General features: G+C 57.6%; 1 protein-coding gene across 4 annotated transcripts; it reads left to right on the top strand.

Annotated features, from left to right (window-relative positions):
- The first annotated feature begins 1,427 nt into the window (after positions 1-1,427).
- Positions 1,428-16,194, top strand: PDLIM4 (PDZ and LIM domain 4). Of its 4 annotated transcripts, none has more exons than XM_073221352.1 (7): positions 1,428-1,543; positions 6,421-6,572; positions 10,193-10,274; positions 14,764-14,945; positions 15,157-15,320; positions 15,642-15,759; positions 15,888-16,194. In XM_073221352.1, exons 2-7 carry the CDS (start codon positions 6,505-6,507, stop codon positions 16,090-16,092), a joined length of 819 nt encoding a protein of 272 aa, XP_073077453.1. In that variant the 5' UTR covers positions 1,428-1,543; positions 6,421-6,504; the 3' UTR covers positions 16,093-16,194. The 4 variants fall into 4 exon arrangements, with proteins under 4 accessions (XP_073077453.1, XP_036879397.1, XP_036879399.1 ...); XM_037023502.2 differs by lacking the exon at positions 1,428-1,543 and adding an exon at positions 1,679-1,863 and having other exon boundaries at positions 6,346-6,572; XM_037023503.2 differs by lacking the exon at positions 1,428-1,543 and adding an exon at positions 1,681-1,863.
- The last annotated feature ends 6,089 nt before the right edge of the window (positions 16,195-22,283 follow it).

Here is a 22,283-nt window from a genome sequence, read left to right as displayed (position 1 = left end):
GGACTGCACTATGGGATGCCTTGGGTAGGAACTTTACAGGCTCTTGAGGCGTCCCTCCACCCAGCAAAGTTCTGCAGCGTTTACATTCACTATGGCTCTCAGAGTCCACACGAGGCAGCTCTGATGACCCAGCCATGCTGTGCACTAACCCTTGGACAGTCAGTGATAGGTGATGGGTACCTCTACTCTCCATGTCCTCAGTGGGGTCCAAGTCATGGACAGCCTCTGGCCTAAGGCCTCTGAGACACCATCCAGAGACCAACTGTCCTGGTGGCCCTGCTAGTCTGTTAATATGGGGCCCAAGTCTGCATGGGGCTGAGCAGGAGCCTCCTCCACCTCAGAGGATTGAGAGTCCAGTGGCCTGTGGATATGGACACACACACACACACACACACACACACACGCCAGTGACACACACACCTCATGTTTCTCTGCCAGCTGAACTGACAGCAGAACCCCACCTCCCAGAGAGGCATCCATGTTCTACCCAGAAAGGTACCCCCCTTCCTCGTACGTACCCTAGGTTTGTGTCCCTCAAGAGCCCCTTGTCGTTGGGAGTGTTAAAGACCCCATGAGCACATTTCACCCCACAGCCTGTTAGCCTCTCAAGGGCAAGCCCTTACCAGAACATGGCCAAGAGGGCACACACGGCTGTCAAGAATGGCTAAATCAATGGCCCCTTCAGGGTCTGGAGCAGCAAACAGTGCCGCTCTGATGTACCTGAACGGGCAATGTCCAGGATGGCCAGAGGGTGGTAGGTAGTGCCCTGGCCAGACAGGACACCTGCAAAGGCCGTTCAAGGACGTCCCTGGAGGACAATGGTTGAGAGTGAAGAGAAGACCAGGGGATCCCCAAGTGAAGGGCTGCTCACAATTCCACTCCCCTCAGGTGCTTCACTCCCTCCTCGTGGCACAGCCACCTCCCCGGGTGCTCTTTCTCCAGGAGGTCTGGGGAAACAAAGCTCTGTGCAGAGAAGGTGTAGAGGGGGCTGTGCAGACAGTGATGGTCTGGGAGGAGAGGGTGGCTGGAGAAGTCCTGCATGTCCTGGGGGGGCAGTAACATCTGGAAAGACAAGGCTCCTTGCTTCTGGACTCAAGTCAGGGCTCTCCTCTGCCAGACAGCCTTCCTAGCCTGAGCAGTTGGGTTGGGTACCCTTCCGTTCCTGCCTCCTACCTGGCGCTGCCTGCTGTCATCGCAGGTCTCTGTCCCTGGCCCAGACTCCCTCAGGCCCAGGGTTCCCCATAGTGCTCACTATTCCGAGGACTCCTTGCACTGAGGCATGGGGCCGCAGGTTTCCCTGCCAGGACCTTGCGGAGGTCTCTAAGCTCGGCGCGGCCCCATCCCCCATCTGGGCAGCCCCCCCTCCCACTCCCCTCTCATCCCTCCCCCGGGCAGGGGCACCGCCCCACAGAAACGACTTCAAAGGGCCTGTTCCTGAGCTTCCGCAGCCGGCCCGGGTCCGCGGCCCGCAGGGCAGAGGCCCGGGCAGGATCCCGGACGTCGGGGCCGTCGCAGGCCCGGGAAGTCCAAGAAACCGACCGGGGTGCGGGGCTGCGGCGTCCGGGGCCGAGGGGCGGGTCCTCAGAGCCCCCCGAAGTGGGAGGGTCGGGCCGACCGCGGGGCCAATCCGGGCGCGCGGGGAGCGGCGGGCCGGTGGAGGGGGGACGGGGACGGGCGGCTCGGGGGCGGGGCGCGGCGTCCAGGCGGCAGCGGCGGCGGCGGCGGCTCCTCAGTGTCCGGCTCGGGCTCCGGCTGCGGCTCCAGCCCGCGATGCCCCACTCCGTGACCCTGCGAGGCCCTTCGCCCTGGGGCTTCCGCCTGGTGGGCGGGCGGGACTTCAGCGCACCCCTCACCATCTCGCGGGTGAGTCCGGCGGCCCCGGGGCGGCAGGGAGATGTTGGTTCTGAGATACGGTCCTCGCGGTCCACTCGGGACCCTCATCCCCGACGACCCTTAGGCTTGAAGGCTAAGGGTTGGCCTGGGCAACCCACAACTGTAGAGGAGGCTTCCAGGCAGGGCAGCAGCCCCCCCCAATCCCCCTTATCCCTCCCCCGGGGCATGCCTGCCCTTTCCTCTGGAGGATCCCCCCAGGAGTTCACACCCCAGGCTCCCTGCTGGCCTCACTTGGGGGGAGTGGCTGCAGGCCAAGGAAGGACCACAGCCATGGGCCAGGGGTCTAGACAGATCTACAGAGGCCCGGAAACACTGCTGAGACTGACCCCAGCTGAAGATTTGGGGCATAATAACTAAAATCCCCCTTCCCCAGTCAAAGGTCCCTGCCCTTAGAGCTGGGTGACCCCAGGGAGGTCTGGGGTCTTCTCTGAATCTAAAAAGAGAAAAATCTTATCTTCTTTCCCATTCCGGGTTTGATCAGTCTTTCATCCGTGACCTCAGGCGCCCTAGAGGGAAGTGACCAGGAGGAGTTTTTGGCTTCCAGGAGAAGGGGAGTCTTGCCTGAGGTTGTGAGACCCCTCTCCTAAGACAACACAAAGCCAGGAGCCAGGATAGACTCAGCCCAGTTCCTAAAATGTTCAGAGCCATGCCCTGACTGCCCCAAACTTAGGACAGAGGAGGAAGAGGGGACACAGCCCTGGGCAGTGGCTACTGTGAGGAGAGAGGAACAGAGGAGGGAAATCAGGCCTTGTCAGAGGGGGTGCCCAGTCTGGGGAAGGCAGGATCCTGGCTGAGCCTTAGGGTCCCAAAGTTTGAAAGGCCAGAAGAGGGGACTGAGACTTTGCCTCTGGGACTCCCAGCTTAGGGGACAGGAAAGGAGAGAACCCAAGCCCTGCCCTGGAGGCTCCCGGTCTGGAGGGAGGAGACAAGGGCACCTGGCCATCTGAGGGCCATCCCTTGCCCCCGCACAGGGGCTCTTGGTCTTCCGGGGCCTGTGTCAGGGGAACTGAAAACCACCTTCTGCCACTCTATCGTCATCTCTCACCACAGGGGCTGAACCAGGCTGGCTGGGTTCTCAGACTTCTTTCCAGTTTTGAGGAGGGAATGGGCACCCAGTGAAGCGTGGAATCATGGGATTCTGTTTCTGGGGGCCAGGGTGACAGGCAGGCCCAGCTGTCCTGGGAGGTCTCCCACATCTGCCCTCACCCCATGGCCAGCAGGTCTCTGGGACTGAGCGAGGTGGGCCTTACCACATCCAGGAGCCTTTCATCTCCTACTTCCCAGAGGAAGCCCTGCTGGGCGTATGTGGTGGGGGGAGTCTGTGTCTGCCTGTGTGTGTCTTACTGCTTGTCCCCCAGGAAGGCTAGTGGGGGGTGTTAAGGCCAGCCGGCAGGCCAGCCACCCTGGGTGTGAGGCCGCTGACAGGCTCAGTGGTGGCGACTGACGGCTGCAGGCGGCAGGGAGCAGAGACATCTGTTGCCCACGCGGCTGCCTGTCTGCCGAGGAAAGGCCTCCACACGTCACCGTCACCGGCGGCAGAAGCCTTGTTTGGAGCTGACTGGGATGCAGGCCCCTGGCAGGCAGGCAGGCTGGGAAAGGCTTTGCCAAGAAGAATCCCCCTTGCTCCCCAAAGTCGCATGGCAGCAGCTCAGGCCTAAGAGGCCAGGATGGCTGAGCCTGGGTTTGGGTGGGATCTGGGGAGATTTATGGGGCTTGGGAGGCACAGGCCACCACTTGCCCAGCAGGTACATCCAGGGCAGGTCTACAGGCAGTGACATATGTGGGAGTGTCCTCACCAAGGGGGCTCAAGACCCACCCCCTCTCATGCTTCCAGGGCCTCCCACACCCTGCAGGGACAGCCATACTCAGACAGGGAAGAGGCTGGCTGCCTGGCAGAGCTGGGGCCTTGCAACCTCAGCCATGGAGCCTCAGGGAGCTCCAAGAACACTGCCCAGGGTTCCTTCCCCATAAACTGTAGTGACAGCTGGCCTTGGATCACTGAGCATTCACAGCGTTCCAGAACCCACCCAAATGCCCAAATGGGTATTGGTACCAGCCCCCAGCAGCCATTACCTGGAATGAGTGCCACTGTGTGCTCAGCCTCCTGTGGGGGCTTTTTGCCCTGATTGTCTCCTGTCATCCTCACAAGAGCCCTTAGAAGGAAGGACTCCCTCGGGTGGGGACACTGAGGCTCAGAGAGGCTAAGGCAGTGTATCCAGGGACGCAGAGCAGGGACCGGAATCCAGGCCCTCCTGGAGCTTGCTGTGACTGTATGGGATGGTACAGCTCCCAGCTCGGAGGCTCCCAGCCCACCACCATTTTCATCCCTCTCTCGTAGCATCTGGGCTGGGTGGAGTGGAGCAGGGGCTGGGAATGTACCTGCTGCAGGTGAGGGTGTTGGTTCATGCCCCAGCCTTGCTTCCCGGCTGTTCCACAGCTCCCATCTCCCTTCCTTCTGTCTGGTTACCCTGTACTCATCAGTCAGAGGGATCAGCCTAAATTCAACTCTGTCCTTTGACTTCCCTACTTAGACCCTTCCATGGTTCCCAGCTGCTCAGGAGAAATGCCAGCTTTTCACCTGGACCTGCAAGGCCCACGGGTCTGGTCCCTGCTTCTCTTCTAACTTCGTCTCTTCCACACTGTCTTCATTAACAATGCTGTGGCCGCAGGAACCTGCTTTTAATCTCTCTCCCAGATGAGCCGCTTTACATGCTGATCCTTCTACCTGGGACAGTCTCTCTCCCCTCACTTCCTTTCTGCAGAAAAGCACACAGTGGTTTAGAGCAAAGGCCTTGGAACCAGTTGGCCTGGATTGAGACCCTAACTGCCATTTATGAATGGAGTGTCCTTCTGCACTTTGCTAGACCTCGGTTTCCTCATCTAGGAAATGGGCTTACCTTGGGGATTAATGAGACAATGCATGTAAAGACAACTGAGAGAGTCATGGTTTCCTGGCCTCATGCCCTCTCTGATCAGAACTCCCCAAGCTAACAGAGCTGGCAGAGTCCCAGCCTCCCCTGCTTGAGAGGCCTGAATGCACCCCTTGTGCTGGCTGAGTCATCCTGTAGCCAGCCACCCCCCGGAGGAAGAAGACTCCTCTCCAGAGTGGGGACTGAGGCAAGGTGCCTTTTCCCCCAAGCCTTTCTTCATCTTTAAATAGGAATGAGAACAGCTTCTGTCTCACCAGGTGGTTGAAAGGTTGCCGTGAGCTAGGTTTGGGTAAAGCACTGAGCCCAGGCCATGTTAAGGGGGCTGGGGGCCTGGAGCAGGGCCCTAACGGGAGGGTGAGATAGTGCCAAGCAGGTGTCTCCCCCAGGAGGACAGGCCTGTGCAGGTACCCAGGTCCTATGAGTGAACATCAATGGTTGGCTGGTGGCTGAGTGTGTTATGGTCCAGAAGAACATTCCCTGGGGCAATCTATTTCAGGGCAGATCAGCTAGGGCAGTGCCCATACATGGGCTCAAACCAAGGAGGTGCCAGCACCTCAGCTTTGTCCATTCACTGAGAACTGAGCCTGGTCAGATTCTAAGAGCTTCCCCTTCACCAATAGGAGCAGGGTCACTGGCAGCTCCTGAGCCACAGCTGGACCCCCGCTGGAGAGGCTGGGTGGGAAAGAGGGCACCTAAAGTCTATTTCCAAAGGCTGTGCTGGGGCCAGGGCCAAGGGTGCCCTGCTGGCCTGAAGTCTCCTGGGCTGCTTACTCAGGCCTCCCTGTGAGCCCATCCCCAACCTCATGTGGCCTTCCTCGGGGGACTAGCATTGTAAGAGACTCCAGATGTGGACACTGCTTGACCCTCTGGGATTAGCAGTGGCACTGGGCTGGACTGAGTGCCTGTCCTGCAGAGGAAGTGAAGGTGGAACTGTGGCCCAGGAACGGAAGTAGACTCCCTGGCCTTGTCTGGGGAGGTGATGGCACAGATCCAGAATGAGGCACTAACAATGTTAGGGGAGCAAAGTGGGAAAAGGGGTACACAGGGAGCTGTGAGAGCAGAGGAGAGGCTCCCAGGGAAAGGTCTCTCTGCTCAGACCTGGAGGATAAGGAGGAGCAAGCTGGCAGTTAGGGTTTAGGGCCAAAAGGGAAGAGTGCTCCAGGGAGAGGGAGCAGCATATGCAGAAGCATGGAGGTGAGAGAGCTGGTACCTGAGCACCCCTGGACATTGGATGGGCTAGATAGAATGTGATGCATGGAGGTGAGTGGGGGGCCGGGGCGAGAGGAACCAGGCAGGGGAACAAGGTCACTAAAGGTTGGAATGTCAGGCCAAGGGGCTGCTATGCAGTCTGGCTAGGTGGACTTATATCTGTGTAGGGTATTTGGGACATGTCCATGCCTTGTATGTCTCCAGGAGTACATGTGTTCCTTGCACGTCCTTGGGCACATATACAGGCTGCAAGAGTGACATTCCACTTGTCCCAGCCCAGAAGAGCCTCTCACCCACCTTCATACCCCACCAGGCCTCCAGATGCTGGAGCTGGCGGTGCCAAGACCACGTGGCAACCAAACCAGTCTTTTGGCTTGCCCACCCACAGGTCCATGCTGGCAGTAAAGCTGCGCTGGCTGCCCTGTGCCCTGGAGACCTGATCCAGGCCATCAACGGGGAGAGCACAGAGCTCATGACACACCTGGAGGCACAAAACCGCATCAAGGGCTGCCACGACCACCTGACGCTCTCCGTGAGCAGGTATGCTTAGGCGGCACCAGGGGAATGGACAGGCATGAAGGGGAGCTAAGTGGTGGGTGGCCGGCAGCCTGGGGTAGCTAGGTCTCACACAGCCTCCCTACTCCTGTGTCCTGGCACCCCGGTCCTAAGAAGCAGAGCTTTTACAGGGTCCTGGCAGGCACTTTGGGGAGTTGGGTGTGGCTGAAGAAGGGAAGAAACTCCCTTTTAACTCAGGGCTGGAAGTTTGTTGGGAGACTTATGGCAGGGGGTAGGCAGGCCCAAGTCGGGGTGGAAATAAGACTTTGGGTACCCTCTGGAGGGTTGTTTTCATCCTTCCCCCACCAAGTGATCAGCTTTGATGACCATTTCAAAGAAGTTTCTTGTCCAACACTTTGATTAACCCTTAAGCCAACTTGGTAAGGGAAAACCTAACATTGTCCTCACTCTACAGATGAGACAGCTGAGGCTCAGAAAGGTGGGAGGGCGCTTAAAGTCACACAGGAAGGGGGTGGGGAAGCAAACACTGTCCTCAGATCTCTCTCACTCCCGAAGACTCCACTCCTACTTGGCTGCTGACCACTCCTACAGCTGCATAGCCACCCTGCCTCAGTTGTCCCCACTGTGGACCATGCCTCTGCCCCAGTTAAATCTGGATGGCAGGGACTATAATGCTATGAGGCCTGTCATGAAGGGGAATATTAGGGATCACCAAGGCCCCTCTGTGCCCTATAGATGGTCCAGAGTGGAAGTCTAACTGGAGTGCCCAGCCTTGCTCAGGCCCTGAGTCTGTGATTCTGACAGCAGTGGGCCAGGGCCTGGCTAAGTGGGATCCCCCTACGCCCTGTCTTGCCTGGATCCAGAAAAGTCAGATTTAACTGCTCAACTCAGCCACGTTCACGGCTGACTGGGACTTTCCATGATCCCCTGTGGACTTGTGTGGGCGAAGCCTCCCCAGACCACAGCCCAGCTAACTGTGCCTTACAGCTGGTGGGGAGAGGGTGGTCCATCAGCACGAGCCATTAAATATGGTGAAAGGCTTTCAAAGTAGCCCCCATTTGTGTCTTCCCCAGATTTGGGTCCAGGCTGGGGACAGGACCCCTGATGGTGCTCTGGGTTCTAAGTCTTATATGCTCCCCCCCGGCCCGTGGTGAGGAGGCCCCAGCCTGGAAGTGCAGCAGAGCTGGGCCTCATCCGGATTGTGGGATCTTAGGTGCACCCGATGATCTCTCTGAGTCTGGGTTTCCTTCCACATTAAGCAGGGTCACGATCTTCACCCTCTCCCAGACTGAGGTGCAGGCTGGCTGGGAGAAACAGCAGCAGCACTCTGCCCACAGTGGCCTCCGAGGCTGTCCCACTTGGCGGGGTTCCTGGGCCCTGACTCACCTCCAGCCTGCGTGGCTAAACAAGGGAAGCCTTGGTGACTGGGGGTGGGGAGACAGGGGAGGCTCGCAGGGGGCCTGAGTCAGTAGGTCCCCAGGGGGAATGATGTCACGGGAGGGTAGCGGGGTAGGGGAAGGGTGGAGGTCCCCCTTCCTTCCTCCCCCGGTCATTTGTTCCACACCAGGCAGGGAGAGAGCCAGGGGTCCATTGACCCATTCTACTCTGGTCATTTCAGTCCCCGAATGCTGCCTGGCCATAGAGCAGGTGAGAGCACATTCTCTACCATTACAGAGCTAGGCTTTGCACTGGAGAACTGGGCTGTCTCTAGCAAGTGATTTAGTTTCAACTCCAAGATGGGGACTGCCTTGTGATACAGGGCTGAGGGATAGAGACCTACTGGGGCTACTCATTCCAAGTGAGAATCGGGGGTCCTATCTTCTAGCCCTCTACCCCCAATTCTCACACATGCAGATTCTGGGGGATCAAGACATGGGGGCTACCTTGACCCTCTGGGCCAGCAACTCTCCTCTGACCCTGCTGTCTATCCTGCCTGCTATGCCAGGGCCTGTGCCTGGGCCTCCAAAGCTTCCCAACATAGGCTCTGGGGAGGACCACCTGGGTGAGCTAGCTGGAGGGGGCTACTCTGTGCTCAACCCCCAGAGCTCTACCCAGACCAGTTTCCCTACCTGCCCTCTGTGCACAGAGGCTCTGATCCTCCACAGACTTCTCCATAGGATGAAAAGTGCAGTAAAGGCCCAGTTTCCTTGCTATGCTTATTGTGTCTGGAACTTAAAGCTAGCATTCCAACAATCCAAGCTAACCTATACGTTCTGGGCATGTTCTGTAGATCCAGGACCTTCCTGGTATCAGCTTTAACCCTGGGGCCTCTGGTTGGGTCCCTGTTGCCCATTATGTGGCACAAGATGCATTTGCATAGTCCACCCCTTGTCGTTTCGCTTAAAGATAGCAGATGGAGCCACCCACCCAGCCTGAAGTAAAGGCCTGGGATTGAGATTGACACATGACTAAGCCCTTCATTCCCATCTGATGCCCAGGGTCACCCTCATGTCTCTGGGTACTTTGTGCCCTCTGACCTTCAGGCTTTAGGCCTGCATTTCTCTTCTTGGCAGAATTTCAGGGAAGTATAACGCCAGATAGCCACACGAGATGTCCTAGATGTATCCCAGTGGAGTTCTGGGTGGGTGGGGGCTGCAGCTGGAAATATGGGTTAAGGCCGTCCCTTGGGAGCCTTTCTGGAGGGGCTGGAGCCAGACGCCAGTGGAGGAGATGTTGCGCTGGGGCAGCAGAGCCTTGTTTCTACCACCGTGGAGGAGAGAGATAGTCTGCGGGGGGGCCAGGACTGGGCAGAGGTGGAGAAGTGCAGAGTGAGTGTGGACTGCAGGTGGCTAAAACCCTCCAGAGTCAGGGAGAGTGGCAGAGCTGGGCTGCTGGCCCAATGGTGAGACTTTGAGAAGCCCCGGAGGTCTCTTGGAGTAGAGTGGGGACAGTATTCCCCTTCCGTCTAACCAGCATCACTTCCCATCCCCCTGCCAGTCCAGGGTCCACGCGCCCTCCCAGCCTGCCCTCGCACAGGGCTACTGAGTGGCAGGACCGGGCTCCAGGCCCATAGCCTCCCAGCACTGCCTGTCCCGCTTTTGGCAGGTTTATGATGTTTTTCTCCCTCCTGAGTGGTGTTTGGCTTTTGGTTTCTATGGCGAAGCAGGAATTTCCTAATGGCCTGTTTCCCATCCGGGCTGGGCAGACATTGGTGAAGGCTTCGCCAGCGGCAGCAGGAGGGGAAACACAGCCTCAGAGCCTTCCTTCCATCTCCCCCAGAGCCCCTGGACCCCCAGGCCCTGCCACAGGCTGGGGATGGAAGAGAGACGAGTGGATGATCAGTGTGTGAGGCTGGGCTCATCCTGCTGGGCTTCCATGGCCACAGAGCAGGTAGAAGAGTGGGGAAGCTGTGGGGCCTTCTGCTGCATCCTCTCTGGGGACCAGACTAGAGAGGGATGGACTAGCTGGTGGGGAGGGGACACACAGCCCCACCCCAGGCAGGTGACAGGTCTAGAATTATGTCCCTTGCCACAACCCCCACCATTCTGTGTAGGGAAGTTCTGGGATGGTGTCCTTCGCCGTGCAGGGTGCCGGCCTGGTTCTGGGTGGCTCTGGGCCCAGAGCCCAGCCCCTCTTGATCCTTGTTTCCAGGCATGGTGGGCATAGTAAGCAGATATATCTGACCATCCTAATTCCTGCCACAGGCCTGAAGGCAGGAGCTGGTCCAGTACCCCAGAGGACGGCAAGGCTCAGGCACACAGGATCCACATTGACCCTGAGGCCCAGGTATGTACAGACACGGCTCAGAATAAGCCCAGGGCAGAGAGTCTAGGCCCGGTCTACAGGTTTAACCGCACTGGAGCTCCTCACTGTGGCTTTCCAGTGCCCAGGCTAGAGACTGGAGCAGAAGGCTGTACCCATGCCCCATCCCATGCTCCCCAGCTTATGGGTACCTGCTAGGGACCTTATCTGGACTCCAGGCAGTCCTCGATTCTGGGACAAAGGTGCCTATGGTAGTCAGGGACTGGGCCAGGACTTGGTTCAGGGCTACTACCCACCCACCTGGTTATCACTCTGGTGCCCAGGGATGCCAGACCAGGAGGAAGTCACCAGGCTAGGGGGTAGAGGAGGAGCAACCTCAGGCTGTGGAGTGGCCTCAGGCTGTGAGCATTCTTCGGTCTCATCCTTGTGATCGGCACTCACCTGGTCAGAACCAAAATCAGGATGCAGGGCTGACATAGAATCTAAGGCACTTCCTTGCCCTCTGCCCTGGCCATCCTGTGATTGCACCTAGCAGACTTCAGGCTGCGGGCCTGTTTCTGCTCAGTCACCTGTCCAGGCATGGGGCTGTGGGGCTATTCTCAAGGAGAGTAAGGGGAGGCAGGCTGCTGGGCCCTTGTTTAGCCCTGGGCTTAAGGGGCAGCCAAATGGGCAACACTGAGGCATCCGGAGCCCACTCAGCATCTCTGGGCCACAGAGTCCAGGCAAGGGGGAGACGGGGCTGCGTGTGATAAAGCCAGGCCCACGGGGCCAGAGTGTGGGGCCATGCCTCCTGGGCCTGCTTGTGTTCGCTTTTCTCATCATGGAGGCTTCACTGTACCAGAGGAACGGATCTGCTGTGGTCTCTCCCTCACCATCCATCCCAACCCCCATCTTGCCCTGACGTTTGTTCTCTGTCTTTCCTTTGCTGGCATCCCTGAGGCCAGATGCTTACTACATGCCAGTGAGTGCCCACTGTGGAAGGGGAGAGGCACTTAGCAGTTCTAGGATGGTAGAAACCAGGGGCCAAAGGTGTCCAGAGTTGGCACATGACTCAACCAGGGGGTCAGAGAGGGTTTCTTGGAGGAGGGAGTATCCAAGTCAAAACCTGAAGGCCTAGGAAGAATACGGCAGGCACAGGGGCATGGAGAGGGAAGCGAGCCAGGAAGCACACATAACAAGGCCCAGAGGTGAGACTGCACCTTCAGTTCAGAGAAAAGAAAGGTGCCAGTGGGTGGGGGGTGCAGAGGCAAGGACGAGGTGATGGGGCAGTGGCTGGGGGGTGCAGAGGCAAGGAAGAGGTGATGGGGCAGTGGCTGGGGGGGCAGAGGCAAGGAAGAGGTGATGGGGCAGTGGGTGGGGGCTACAGAGGCAAGGACGAGGTGATGGGGCAGGCTGCAAAGAGCGCTTGGTGTCCTCTCTCCGGGACCTCAGTCATTCTGATACACCGTGGTCGGAAGCTTGCTCTGCTAGCCCCAAGGACCCAAGGCCCTGGGGGTGCGGGAGGGTGGGCAGAGTCAAACTGGTCAGGTTGGCCATGGGCCAGGAGGAAGGGAACAGCACAGCGCAGGCCCCCAGCTCTCGTGTGAAGCCCAGCCATCGTGTGTGAGTGCCAGGATGGCTAGGCCAAGAGGGCCTGGGCTTTGGAATTTGAAGCTCCACTCTTTCAGCCCTCCACAGAGGCTCAGGGCCAGGGGTCCCAGGGCTGTGGGACTGAGAGCATTCCCCCTGCTCCCACGCTTCCCCTCACTGACCTCCTCAAGGACCTGGCTGCCAGGGCTCAAGCTGGAGGCAGAGGGATTTTCCATAAGTAACAGGGGCAGCTCCTCAGCTGCTGCCCCCCTTGTGACTTAAAAGGTCATGAGTTCCATGGGTGGTGACAGAAACACCCCACCCCAGCCCCTGCAGGGCTGCGTCCTCAGTAACAGACAGAGGGCCCATTGTCTCCACTCTGCTCCTCCCCTCTGCTTGCAAAGAGGAGGGGGGTGGGCCCAGCTGGACCCACCAGAGAAGGAGAAAAACCACAGTTTGCCCTAAGACCAGCACGAGGTACCTGGCACACGCCCCCAAGTGGGATGGGACAGGGACAGCTGGGGCTTCAGGCCCCTAGTCCGTGTAGGGTCATAGAAGCCCCTTCTCAGGCCTCTCGTGGGAACACAGGAGGCATGTGGGCCAGCTTGGAGTGAAGGAAGGACGGTGCTAAGGAAAGGGCTCCTGGGGGTGGTGGGGTAGCATGGAAGTTGAGAATCAGGCAATGCGTCAAGGTAAGCCAGGTGGGGCACGCAGCCTTGCACACTCAGCCTATCCTCCCCAGACCAGCAGAGAGCTGGAGTCTGGCCTCTGGACGTACCTCCTGCTTGTCTGGACTCGGTGCCCACTTCCATCTAAACTGAGTGCCCCTTATTCTGGCCACAGTCATGTGGGAGTTTATGAGCAAGCAGGTGTCACTCTCATTCTGCTGACTAACCCACTAAAGTTTCAACAACCAGATGAGCAGATGACAGGTACTCGGCAGGCAGGGGGAACACATGGTACCAGGGTCGCCACCACCCCAGAGGTGGGAAACTTAGGAATGGGGGCCTCGGGAATGCCCATCACAGCCACTCAGCCATCAAGCACTTGCCACGTGCCGGCCACTCTGCTAAGTGCTTTGTATGCAACTGTCTCCTTTTATCTCCCCAAGGAATGTATCATAGAAACCATCACATTCCCCACTTCACAGACAGAGAAACTGAGGTCCAGAAAGGTGAAATGACTTAGCAAGTGAGTGATAGAGCTGGGAGTCAAACCAAGACTGAGGTTACCGTGTCTATGCTAACAACCAGGTTCAGACCTAGGGACATTGCTGCATGGGCAGCCATGGGAGGGGCAGTGGCTCTGATGACCCTGCAGTAGATTTCCGAATCATGCTGGGGGAAGGGGAGTGAGGGCCTCCTTCCTCCAGGACCGTCCGACACTCCCTCCTGTTGAAGCTTCATCTATACTGGGCTCAGCCCTGCCCCCACAGCCTGTGGCCCATCTGGTCCCCATTACAGGCCAGGCCAGCCTTGCCTGCCTGCCTGCCAGCCCCATAGACATGTGCAAGAGAGCTTGGGTTTCTCAGGGGCTTTTGTTGGGCCCAGTGGACATGAAGGTTTTCCTGCCCTCTCCTTTGTCTGTTAGGGTGGGGGAGGTAGAGGCACCCCCACCCCCCATGCAGCCAGTCCGTCCATTCCGTAAGTGCCCATCCAGCTCAGAGCCTTGCAGAAAGCAGCGCCAATCCAGGCAAAGTCCTGCAGGCTCAACTAACTGTGCCCCAGTGCTGGAGGCTGCCCAAGTGTAAGCCAGGCCCTTTTCCCCTGGGATAGGCATCCTGTCCTACCCACCTAGTCTACCTGGCCACACAGTAGAGCATAGGGGAAACTCACAGGTGAGGCTGAGACCCACCTTCAGGGCCTAGACTCTTGGGCTCCACTCAAGTCAGGCTGCTCTGGCCACCAACCTTGTCTCATCCATGGAGGCCACTCCAGGGTGACCAGCACTGGCTCTGAGTATATGTGACCATGTATGTGTGATTATGTGTATGGAGGTGGACTGGCTGGGGTGTGTGGTGGTCTTGGTACATGTGTATATCTCAGTGTACTTGTGAGCGTGTGTATGCCTGTATTTACCCTGCTGGGGGCAAGCCAGGGGCAGCATGGCCCTGGACTGTGCAGGGACAAAAATTCCCAGTCCCCATTCAGACCCACACCCACAGAGATCCTGGCCTCTTCTCATGGGTAGAGGAGGCATGTTTGGGGCATTCCTGCCCCAGATGTTCCAGCCATGAACATCAGGCTGCCTGCCAGGCAATGGGCTGGGGAGCCTTGTGCCCTGGCCTAGCTTCTGCCCCTCATCTGCTGTACCTACAGAAAGCTACCCATTATGGCCTAGGAAGCAGGAAACATGGGCTGAGAGGGGGCTGGCCTCACAATGGCATCCTTGAACCTCAGCCCACCCCCACCAAAGGATCTTGGGCACATAGTGACTGAGGACCCTCCTGGCGGCAGTTTAGGTGTCCCTTTTTGTGTGTTTCCAGCTGTGGTCCCACCTGTACCTATCACAGTGCTGGCAGGCAGGAGGGCTTGGCACCAGGACCCCTCTGCAAGGAACCCACATGATCTGCTCCGGCCACACTGGCCTTGAAGGCTTCTTGGGATGGTCCTGCCCAACACCATCTTTGCGGGCGTTGGCTGTCAGAACCACCACAGGGCTCATGGGCCAGGGTTGAGTCTCAGTTACTCAGGTTTTTGTGTCTTGACTTTCCACATTTCTGTGCAATGACTTTCTCATTTCTGCAGGGCTGAACCAGGCCTGAGACTCAGCCCTTCCCCACAGACCTCTTCCTTGGCACCACAGCGCAGAAGTGCCAGAGCAGGGGTAGCCAGCCAACACCTGGGAAGGCCTGGCATAGCAGGGTAGGGTTGCGGTGTAGAAGGAATGGCCAGAGGCCCTGTCCAGAGGGTCTCCCAGTGCCTCAGGATCCCCTCTCTCGTAGGATGGCAGTCCAGTGACCAGCAGACGGCCCTCAGCCACAGGGACTGGGCCAGAAGATGGCAGGCCTGGCCTGGGATATCCTCACGGGCAGCCACCTCACCCGCCAGTCCCTCACAATGGCAGCAGCAGCGAGGCTACCTTCCTGGCCCAGATGAGCACCCTGCGCGTGTCTTCACCCCACAGGTAGTGCAGAGATGTGGCCTTTGGGGCCACTCCCACATCCCATCTTAATCCCCAACCCCTCAGATCTCACCAGGTCCCATCCTGACACTTGATCCTTGGGTCTCTGCTGGCTGCCTTCTGACCCATGACACCTCACTGGACCCCCGAGCCGGCAAAGTGAGGACCTGTGCGGTACTGCAACCCTGTCCCTTCGTGCATCTCTTTACCCTAGTACTGAGCAGGCCAGAGGCCTTCCGCGGAGCCGGGACTGCGGAGTCGACCTGGGCTCCGACGTGTACAGGATGCTGCGGGAGCCGGCGGAGCCCTCAGCTGCGGAGCCCAAGCAGTCAGGCTCCTTCCGCTACTTGCAGGGCATGCTGGAGGCCGGGGAGGGCGGTAAGATTCCCGCCTTGCTCCCCAGCCGCCTTCCCAGTGTCCACGTGCGGGACGCCCCGCCCCGCCGCGCCCCGCCCCGCCCCGCCGCGCATCTGCGACCCCACCTCCGGCCTCCCTGCGGTCCGCGCTCCCGGGCCTCCTCGGAGCTCTGCTGCCACCCTCGCTACGCCCGCGCATTCTGAGTCCCACGCCAGCCCTGTGGCGGCCTTTTCTGTGCGGCTGGCCCTGGAAGCAGGGCCCAGCGCCACACCCTCAGCGGTGAAGTTTTTCTCCTTTCTGGCCTCCGCACCGGACTCATGCCACCCGCCCTGCGGCTTTCAGGGGAGCGGCCCGGGCCTGGAGGCCCCCGGAACCTCAAGCCCACGGCCGGCAAGCTGGGCGCTCCGCTGAGTGGCCTGCAGGGGCTGCCCGAGTGCACGCGCTGCGGCCACGGCATCGTGTGAGTACCCTCCCCTGCGTCCCCACCCCAGCCCCAGCGGTCCCAGAGCCCGCCCGACGCCCCGGACACGGGAGCGCTTGCTTATCTGTCAGGCGCCCGACGCTGTCCCCTCCCGGTCTCCACATCAGGGGCACCATTGTTAAGGCGCGGGACAAGCTCTACCACCCCGAGTGCTTCATGTGCAGCGACTGCGGCTTGAACCTCAAACAGCGCGGGTACTTCTTTCTGGATGAGCGGCTCTATTGCGAGAGCCACGCCAAGGCGCGCGTCAAGCCGCCCGAGGGCTACGACGTGGTGGCGGTGTACCCCAACGCCAAGGTGGAACTCGTCTGAGCCACTCAGAAGCTCCATCCCTGCCTCTGCTTTTAGTGCCCCCGCACTGCCCGTGTAAATGTTTGCCCCCTGCCTCTCTAATAAAGTCCCTCTGCTCTCTTAGGACCATGTCAGTGCGCTGGCCTCCCTCCCTCCCTCCCTCCCTCCAGCACAGGCCACGGCTCTTCAGGCGCCAAGCATTTCACTGGATGCAATAGTGAGCAGCCATCCATCCATTTGCCTATTCCCGTGAGGATATCAGTCCTCAAGGAGGCCACAGCCTGGTTGGGTGGCAGACCTGAGTCCCAAAGAGACAGTTCAGGTAACAGGGAGGTGAGGTCAGCGGTGCCACAAGGTGATGTCACCAAGACATCTAACCTGAGTGGAGTCAGGTAAGGCGTCAGCTGAGAACTAAGGGACGAGGAGGCAGAGCTCCAAGGGGTGAGGAACTGTGTGTGCAAAGGTGTAACATAACAAAGGTGAGCATGAACAGGAAAGGCTCCGTCTGGCCCCCAGTAAGAGGGCAGGCCGCTGCTAGCAGCACAGGGGAGATTGCCCTGCAAGGGGAATATGACTGGGGGTGGAGACGGTGGGGACTCAGTGGGTGGTATCTGCCGCTGGCCGTCTTCCCACTCTCTAACTGATTTCTCCCTCCCTCCCTTCCTGTGCTCTGGCCACTTAATTCTTTCCAAGACCCCTTTTTCTTTCCCTTTCCCCCACTCTGTCCCCAGCAGGGGGCTGTGTGTGTGTGTGTGTGTGTGTGTGTGTGTTGGGGAGGTGGGTAGTTGAGGCTCTCTAGTGCCTTGGTTGCACACGCTGGTACAGAATTGCACTTCTAAAAGTAATAATGGTATCAGAGTGAATTGTTGGCTGTTGACAAGCGAGGACATGTCCTGGCCTCTGGGTCACATGGATTTACCCTCTCCTTAGCTTGCTGGGGCCGGGACACAGGCTTGTTTATTTAGTCCCAGTTTAGTGAGCCCTGGGTAATGTACGTTTGTGTTATTTTCAGTTTTATACTATCACAAACCACGGAAGACTGTTATCAATTTACACTCTTACTATCAGCACACAACACTACCCGTTCCCTCATGGTCTTGCCAACACAGTATTATCATGTTTTTACACTTTTGCCAATCTGATAAGTACAATGGATGTGTAGTTGCTTTAATTCCCATTCTACTGATTGCTAGTGATAATTATTCAACAAATATTTACTGTATCTACTTTGCGCACTGAGAGAACAGTTCAGTGAACAGGGAGGCAAGGTCCGGGCGTGGGGGTGGTCTCATTCCAAGAGTCCTTGTGTGAATCGCCCTAAACCAGTCACACATTTTTCCAGGTTTTTTTAAACATCTTACTGATAGGTGGGAACTTCTCATGTGTTTGTAAGAATCTTTGTTACTGGATTCCCTTTCATTGCCCGGTCTTCCTATTCCTGGAACAATATCACATTAATTACTACCATTCTTTAGTTTAATATGCCAATCTCTGCTCTTTGTTCTTTGTTTACAAACATGTCCCAGCCATTCTCATCCATTTTCAATTGTCAGATTTAGACTCAGCATGTCTGGCTCTGGAAAAACAAACCAACAAACAAACTTCTTTGGCAGGTACTGGGGTTGCTCTGAATCTAGAGGCTCTGTCATCATCTGGCATCATTCTTTCCTCTCAGGCAACTTTCCTCCTGGGGTATACTGCGATCCGTGCATACTCGGCACTGATTTGGGAGTTGAGCACTTATTCTCCTAAGTTTTTGTTTCTCAGAGATCTTGTGTTCCCCCTCTGTTCCCTGGGATTGCTCCCAAAGGCTCCTCCGGCCGCCCCTCCCCTCCCTGAGGGAGTGCAGCCCAGGGTGGAGGGTGTCCCCCTGGGAAACGATGGGAGAAGGGGGCTGGAGTCCTGGGCCCTGGTCCTGCAGGTGACCCCAGTCCTCACCCTTCTACTCCGAGAGGGGTCGGGCAGTGAGCAGGGAGGTGGTGTCTGGAGCTGACCTGGCCCTGTGCACACAGGCTCCCACGGCTCACGGCCACACCCAAGTAGGATGGGCGGTGGAAGCTCCCAGGCCTCCCTCCCTGCCGAGCTGCGCCAGCACACACACGCTGGCCCACCCTGGTCAGAGGCAGGAGCAGAGGGGATGACAGGCAGCCAGGGAAGCCATTAGGTATAGGAGCTGGTAGAAAAATGCCAGAAAGCCTGACACAGGCCCCTGCCTTCTCCCCAACTCAAACCTGAAGAGACTGGGCTTCCTACTCCCACCTGCTGCTATAGATCCACCAGCCACTGGTGCTGGCCTTAACCCCAAGACGCCCAATCACCCCCTTCCCTGACAGCACCTACCCACCCAAACTGAGGGGTCCTTCTGCCACTTCGGCACCATCTCCTCCCCTGAGACCCACAGCTCAACCCTCACAGGGCTGCAGCAACCAGAGCAGCCCTTGCCTCCCAGTGAGGGGTTGGAGAGGCAGGAGCTCAGGGGAGGGCTGCCCAGAGCAGCCAGGCTGGTTTGTCTTCTCCCTGCTTCAAGGCCCAGTCTCTACCCAGCCCGCTAGCCATCTTCTCTGCTTAAGGGTGACTAAGCCCAAATGTGGTGGACCAGGAAAAGCTGGGGCAGGGTCTCTGTGGGACAAGTCTCTGTGACCCAGGGTCTCAGCCCAGAGATGGGGCATCTCCAGGAAGAAATACAGATCCAGGATCCCCAGCTCAGAGTACCCCAACCCACCTGGCCCAGACGGAAGTCTCATTATTGTCCCCAAACCGGCCCCTCTCTCAGGTCTTTACCTCAGGGGTCTTCAAACCGGAGACTCAGACATCATCTTCTAGACCCTCGCACCAGCCATCCCATCCTACCCGTGACTGTGTCTGGGCTTCTGGCCCCGAAGCATTTCTGGAGCCCATTTCAAGGTGACTGGAGGATTCGCTCAGTACCTTCCTTCATGATCCCTCTTGTGGCCCCAGGGCCCTCAGGATGGCATCTCTGATGGATCAACTGCAGGCCTAGCATTTAAAGCCTCTCTGACCTCAGGGTGTCGACCACTTGGTCTCATTGTCTCTGCTGTACCGGACAGGCCACCATTCCCCAAGCCATCCCGCCTTTTCACATCCTCAGACCTTCACTCAAACTCAAAATGCCTTTATTCTTTCTTCTCCATCCAGTGAACTCTTACTCACTCTTCACAGCCTAGCTCCACCGTCCTCTCCCCTACAGCACAGCCCTGGCCCAGCCATCCCCAGCAGATCGGGTAGTTCCCATCCACAAGCCCTCTACCCCATCCCTTCCATTCCTGCCCACACTTCTGGCACAACCTGTTACCTCCTCGGTCAGAGTCTGGCCCAGACCTACCTCCATCCTGCCCAGGGCCCAGGCCAGGCATGGAGATGTCCAGGAGCCTGGGGGCAGCATATGCGTGCTCACACACACATGTGCACACACACACACACACAGGGCCTCCCTACCTTCCACCACTTTCTCCTCACTTTGCTCCCCTGGTTTCTGCTGGCATAGTGCCTGAACCCTCAAGCAGAGGGCAGGCCAGAAGAGCAGCTGCTTTCCTCCTGCAACCTCAGCCTCCATTCATTCACTCAACTATTTATTTAGTAAGAATCTACTATATGCCAGGCATTGTGCTTCTTACTACGAAAACATCTTGAGCAAACACAAAATAAGCAGTGCCATAAAGTAAATAAATAGGACATTACAACAAAGAATAAGTGATCCTTTTGGGTAAGGGGTTTAAAGACCTCACAGGTAAGCTGGCATTTGAGCAGAGACCTGAAATGGTGATGGAGCATCTATATGGATGGATGCCTGGGAAAACTGCATTCCAGGGCCCCGGGTGGGGCAGGGGATGAGACACGTGCTTGCCATTTTCTAAGAACAGTGAAGAAATGGCTGGAATATGTAAGTGATGTGTCTAGGAGTAGTAGATGAGGTCAGAGAGATATGGGAGCAGGAAGGCTGGCCAGGTTGACCTTGTAAGCCACAGGAAGGACTTTAGCTTTTACTATGAGATGAGAAGCCAGAGGAGTGGCATGACCTGGACTTTATATGTTTTACCCGGGATTAATCTGGCTGCTGTATGGAGAACAGACTGAGGGCAAAGGTGGAAGCAGGGAGACCAGTTAGTAGGCATGACTGCATTCATCCCTAACTAATCCCTTACTAGCCCACTTCGCTCTGTCTCCACAGCTCCAGCCCCAGTCCAGGACCCCAGATTCTCTTGCCTTCTGCCTGCTCTTTCTGTCTCCTATCTGGCCTTTCAACCCTTTCTCCATACAACAGCAAAGGGAGCTTTTAAAACACAATTCTGTTAAGTCACTCCTGTCTATTAAAGTGTCTGTGACTCCCCATTGCCCTAGGACAAGGTCTAATCTCACAGGACCGCATGAAGCATGGCCCCTGCTGACCTCTGCTGACAGCCCTGCCTCATGCTCCCGTAACTGCATTCGTGCTGCTCCAGGGAGCTTGAAATGAAAACAGAGTCCTTCCCTCTAGTTCTCCTTGCAACAGGCTTACACCCCAGATGCCTCCTTGAGAACCAAGAAAAGGGGTGAGGGCAGGAGAACCCAGTTGTGGCTTCATGCCAGCCCTCCTTTCCTGGCCAAGGACCCGGCCCCTCTAGGGGCACAGTCAGCTGGCTTTGGGCTCACAGCCCATGAACAGCTGACTTGGGGGTGCTGTGGCCTGCACTGTGATGGCCAGATGACCAGTCTAAGGAGGCACAGAGCCCCTCCGGCATCCTGGGGAGCACCCTGCCCCTGCTTCACCTCTGGGTTTCTCTACACAGCTTCTCTGCACTCCAGCCCCATCCCAGAATGCACATTCATCTGGTTTGTCATTTTCCCACCCGATCTTCCTCAGCACCTCTGAGGGAACTAGAAGTCCAGAAAGGATGGAGAGTAGTAAAGGGGTCTCTCTAACAAGCGAGGACTGTCCTCCTATGCCCCGTCTACAAGAGGGAACTATTTGGGACCCCACAGAAGCCAAATTTCATCTTTGCTCCTATTGAAGGCAGAGACTAGGAATCCCAGGAAGCCTCACCTGTTCCTGCAGTGTCTGGGGCTGGCTTCAGCCATGCGGGCTCAGAAACCAGCTGCCCAGCCCTGTGACAGGCTTGTCTCCCCAGTCAGACCCCCTTAGCTAAGCTCTGAGGCCAAAGCGCTGCACCACACAAAATAGGCAGCAGTAGAAAGACACTCAGCTGCTTTCCAGAGCACTCTTGACCAAAAGGCATGTCTTCACAGGAAGCCAGAGCGTAGCCACAGACTCAGAGGAAGGGAGGCAGGTTGGATAATCACCATAATGGGAACTGACGCGTCCTAGGTCTCCATCTCCAGGTCCTTAGTGGGCTGATATTACTCGCATTTAAACCTTACATCAACCCAAAAGGAAGCACCATTACTATCCCTGTTTTAAGGAAGAGCTCAGAAAGGTCACGTGCTGACTACCTATTCATGATCACGGTGGTACCCAGGACAACCACAAGTGCTCGTGTTCCAGGGAAACATTACCTGCCCTACCAGTGGTCTGGCGACTGATCAAGCCACTTCTGAAGGGTGCAGCTTCTCTCTGCTTGGCAAGGTCCCCAGAACAGCCTAGAGCACAGGCTTCAGACTCACTTAGGGCTGAGCTCCCAACCCTCCACAGGGCATGGAACGGTAGATGCTGGGCTGAATGGAGGTGACTCCTGAAGCTTTGGGTCTGCGTGGAGATGAGGCTGGTGTCCACAGCATCTGATCCTAAAGTCTGTCATGCATAAACCCACCTCCAGGCCTCTGTGGTGTATTTCTGGGTTCAGGTCATGAACCCTGATAAAGGGATGCCCTGGCTGCTCCCCAGCTCCCCAGTGGTTCCAGGAGCTTCTGAGAGAGCCGGGGGTGGCCCCTCCCAGCCCTCAGGGCACTCTGGTTGCTGCAGCCTGCCGCCTCTCCCAGGGGAGATGCCTGGGGGGCACAGCCCCTCACCCCCCAGCCAGGCCCTGCATCTGCTTCATGCTGCACTTTCTCAGCCTGTGTTCGCAGCCACTCTTCCCGTCTGTCCCCGAGGCACAGCCTCCTCGAAGCTCTGGCCCCGCTCCTCCTTTCCTCTGTGAACGCTCCTCCTCCAGAGTGACTTGGATTGTTTGTGCTGAAAACGAGGTCCTTCCAAACTGCCACTGCCCTCCTCCTGTGTTCTCCCCCAGTCTCACTGGATTTGGTCTCGGAAGGGCAGA

Source organism: Manis javanica, chromosome 14 (assembly GCF_040802235.1).
Source record: "Manis javanica isolate MJ-LG chromosome 14, MJ_LKY, whole genome shotgun sequence".
Taxonomy (NCBI): Eukaryota; Metazoa; Chordata; class Mammalia; order Pholidota; family Manidae; genus Manis; species Manis javanica.
This window is presented reverse-complemented; position numbering and strand designations above follow the sequence as displayed.